At 59.8% G+C, this 3,506-nt stretch overlaps 1 protein-coding gene across 1 annotated transcript; it reads right to left on the minus strand.

Annotated features, from left to right (window-relative positions):
* Nucleotides 1–1,006: 1,006 nt before the first annotated feature.
* Nucleotides 1,007–3,285, minus strand: FOXD1 (forkhead box D1). The gene is given in 2 exon segments (XM_056325128.1): nt 1,007–1,685; nt 1,687–3,285. Coding segments are annotated over 2 exon segments (1,266 nt in total). The 5' UTR covers nt 2,799–3,285; the 3' UTR covers nt 1,007–1,531.
* Between the last annotated feature and the right edge of the window lie 221 nt (nt 3,286–3,506).

Consider the following 3,506-nt stretch of genomic DNA (forward strand, 5'->3'; position numbering starts at 1 on the left):
ATTCACATAATTTATCCCTGAATCTACTAAATTGTTCTAAGTACAGTCGTACTCGAAAAGCGCCTCCCTGTTTTGAAAAACGCGTGTTCCTAGTCCACTACAAGCAGCCACACGCCTACTCTTAAAACCTGCGATTTTCTTTTCATGCCTAAGCTCCGAGTATTTGAGGAGGGCTTTTTGGTTAAAAAATAATTTTAGTTTAAGGAATACATATCCATCGACCTTACGCGGGTTAAGACGAGAGTTCAGAATCAGAAAAGTTGCTGCCACGGTTTGTTCCGTACACTTCCACATATCCTTACTTCAGTAGCTCCTGCACTCAATCAGCTCATCACACGAGGATATTCCAATGCTAATTTTATATTATATGTATTGAAAAGTAGAAACATATGTCTCTGTTATCGTCACAGAAACATAAGTTTCTAGGACAAATCTCTCTGAAGTTCTGTACGTGCCCCTTGTTAATAGTATTTTCCTTTGGGCCTCTTGCAAACCAAACTGTGATGCAGTTGTGATTTAGAACATAACCAAAAGTATAAAAATAGTTTTAAACCGTTTTTTTTAATCAGTCCCCTGATAGAGCCTTACAGAACTGGGCTTTATTCCCACGAGACAGACCTATTTCTATTTATTCCCTATTTTGTCCACACTCTTTTCAACCCCACCCCCACCCCCTCTTTCTTTCTCTGCTAGGGTTAACAATGGTTTGACTGCAAAGATCATATCCTGATCTTCTTTGCGATCAAATCCAGACATAAACATTTGAAACTATAAAATTCCTTGGCTATTGTGCTATTAATCCCGAAGAAAAAACTATCAATGTCCCAAAGAAGGGAGAAGTATCAGGGAGGGAAAGATCCAAAGCCAATTGTTTGGCTGGGCTCCTTTGGTCTTTGGGTTTTTCTTTTTCTTTTTTTTTTTAAATTAAAAATTTTATTTTTGAAAACGTGTAAAAATTTTACATTAAAACGGTACAATAATACTTGCCAGTAATTTTTAACAATATTCCTTGTAAAGAATAAGCATAAAGTACAAAATAAAAAACTCCGTAAGTCTATTATAATACAAAACACAGGTTAAAATAAGAAATGATAATCTTGACTTTCTTCTGTGTAAACATGTTAATCTTTTCTTTTATAAAAGTACATGAGACAAGTGTACTAAAATGAAAAAGTATTGCTTTGCTGTCCTCCCTCAAGCCTTTTTTTTTTCCTGTACATTACCGTTTTCAAGCTCCTAGACCTGAGAATCTCTAAACTTTAACTGTTTAGAGACGTTATTTATCACCATTTTTCTCTTTTTAAGGATAACGAGTAACTTTCCAACAGCGTGACCGCCTGCCCATGCAGCACCGAGACCTGGGTCTGCACCAGCACAGGTCCGGGCGGCCCGCCACCGCGGCGGATGCTCCCCGAGCCCCACCACGAAATCCCCATGCAAAGCCCGCAGTTCCTGGGCGCCGTCCGCCGGGCATGCGAGCGGCGCCGAAAGGGATACCCCCGGTCCTACCTTCGGAAAGACTCCCAAACCCTTAACAGTTAGAGATCCGGGCCGCGAAGCCGGGGGCGGCTGGCAGGGCGGCGGCGGGGGGCAGGCCGCCCCCGGCGCTCCCCAGCGAGCGGGCTAGCCCCGGCGCTGCGGCCGACTGCGAGGCGCAGCTGCTCCCCGCGCCGGGGCCGGCCCCCCCCCCCGATGATGCTCTCGATGGAGAAGGGCGAGCGGGCCAGCGCCGCGCCGCTGCCCGGCTTGGCGGCGTGCAGCGAGGCCGCCAGCGCCGGGCCCAGCGGGTGCGGGTAGCCGAAGGGCGTCCGTGCCAGCTCCGCCGCCGGCAGCAAGGGGCCCGGCGGCGCGGCGGCGGCGGCGGGGGGCAGCGCCGCGCCGGGGGCGGCGGGGGGCTGGCGGGGCGGCGGGGAGGGGTGGTGGAAGGCGAAAAGGGCGGAGTGGGGGTGGTAGGGCTGGAGCTGGAGGCCGTAGCCGCAGCCGTAGGGTCCGTAGGCGCAGGGCGGCTGCTGCGGCGGCTGGGGCGGGGGCTGCGGGAGGAAGGCGGCGGGGTCCACGGCGCGCAGCAGCAGCTCGGGCCCCGGGAGCTGCTGCCGCTTGAAGCGCTTTCGGCGGCGCAGGAAGCTCCCGTTGTCGAACATGTCGGCGGACTCGGGGTCCAGCGTCCAGTAGTTGCCCTTGCCCGGGTTGCCGGGCTCCCGGGGGATCTTGACGAAGCAGTCGTTGAGGGAGAGGTTGTGGCGGATGCTGTTCTGCCAGGCGGGGAACTTCTCCCGGTAGTAGGGGAAGCGCCCGCTGATGAACTCGCAGATCTCGCTCAGCGTCAGCCGCTTCTTGGGGCTCTGCAGGATGGCCATGGTGATAAGGGCGATGTAGGAGTAGGGCGGCTTCACCAGGCTGTTCTTGCCGCCGCCGCCGCCCGCCGCGCCGCCGCCGCTGCCGCCGCCGCTGCCGCCTGCCCCGCCGCCGCCCGCCGCCGCCGCCTTCTGCGGGCCACCCCGCGAGGGGGGCCGAGAGCCGCCGGCACCGTCCCCGCCGCCCGCCCCAGCGCCGCCGCCGCCGCCTCCGCCGCGCACGGGCGACCGCGGCAGCAGGGCGTCGTCGTGGAGGTCGCCCACATCCTCCTCGTCCTCTTCCTCCTCCTCCTCCTCCTCCTCCTCCTCCTCGTTGTAGGAGCGGCGGCGGCGGCGGGGCTGCGGCTCCTCGTCGTCCTCCTCGTCGTCCTCCTCGCCCACCACATCGATGTCGGTCTCCTCAGCCAGCGCCGACGCCTCGGACATCTCCGAGCTCAGGGTCATGGCGCGGCGGCGGGGCAGCGCATCGGTGGCGGACGGCGCGGTGCGGCGGGCGGGCGAGCGCCCTCCCCGCCGCCGCCAGGCCCCCGCGCCGCTCCGCGGAGAGCCGCCCCGCCGCCGCCGCCGCCGCCGCGGGCAGGCGGGCCGCTCCGAGCCGCGCCGGCCCCCAGCGCCGCCGCCGAGCTGCGGGAGCGCTCCCGCTGCCCGCTCGGAGGCGGCGGCTGTTTCGGGTTTTGTTTCGGGGTATTTTTTGCTGCTTTTAGGATTTCTTTCTCTTTCTTTTTCCTCCTCCCCTCTTTTGGGGGTCTTTGTTTTTGGAAGGGGTTGGGGTCGGGGTTTGGGGGGCGGGGGGGGCCTGTGCCGCCGCTCCTGGAAGTCGGTTCCCCCTTCTTTCTCCTCACCTCAGCCCCCAGACATTAATGGATGCGGGGCAGGAGGGAGTGCGCCTAGTCCTGGGAGGAGGAGAGGGGAGGAGGCTGGCGAGGAGGGAGGGCGGAGGGGGCGGCTTGCCAGGCCTTAGGAAAGACGGCAGAATGGCTGGGGCCGAGTCCCAGAGAGGGCGGCCTTCCTCCCTCCTTATAGCGAGGGGGGCCATCACATGGCTCCCAGCGTCAGAGCGCAGAGGGGCGAGCGGCGGCCCCGGGCGGCGCCGTGCCCCCCCCCCCCCCCCCGCCTCCGCGGGGCGCCTCGCCGCCCTCCCCGGCCCCCCAC

The sequence above is a fragment of the Falco biarmicus genome, chromosome Z, assembly GCF_023638135.1.
Source record: "Falco biarmicus isolate bFalBia1 chromosome Z, bFalBia1.pri, whole genome shotgun sequence".
NCBI classification, from domain to species: domain Eukaryota; kingdom Metazoa; phylum Chordata; class Aves; order Falconiformes; family Falconidae; genus Falco; species Falco biarmicus.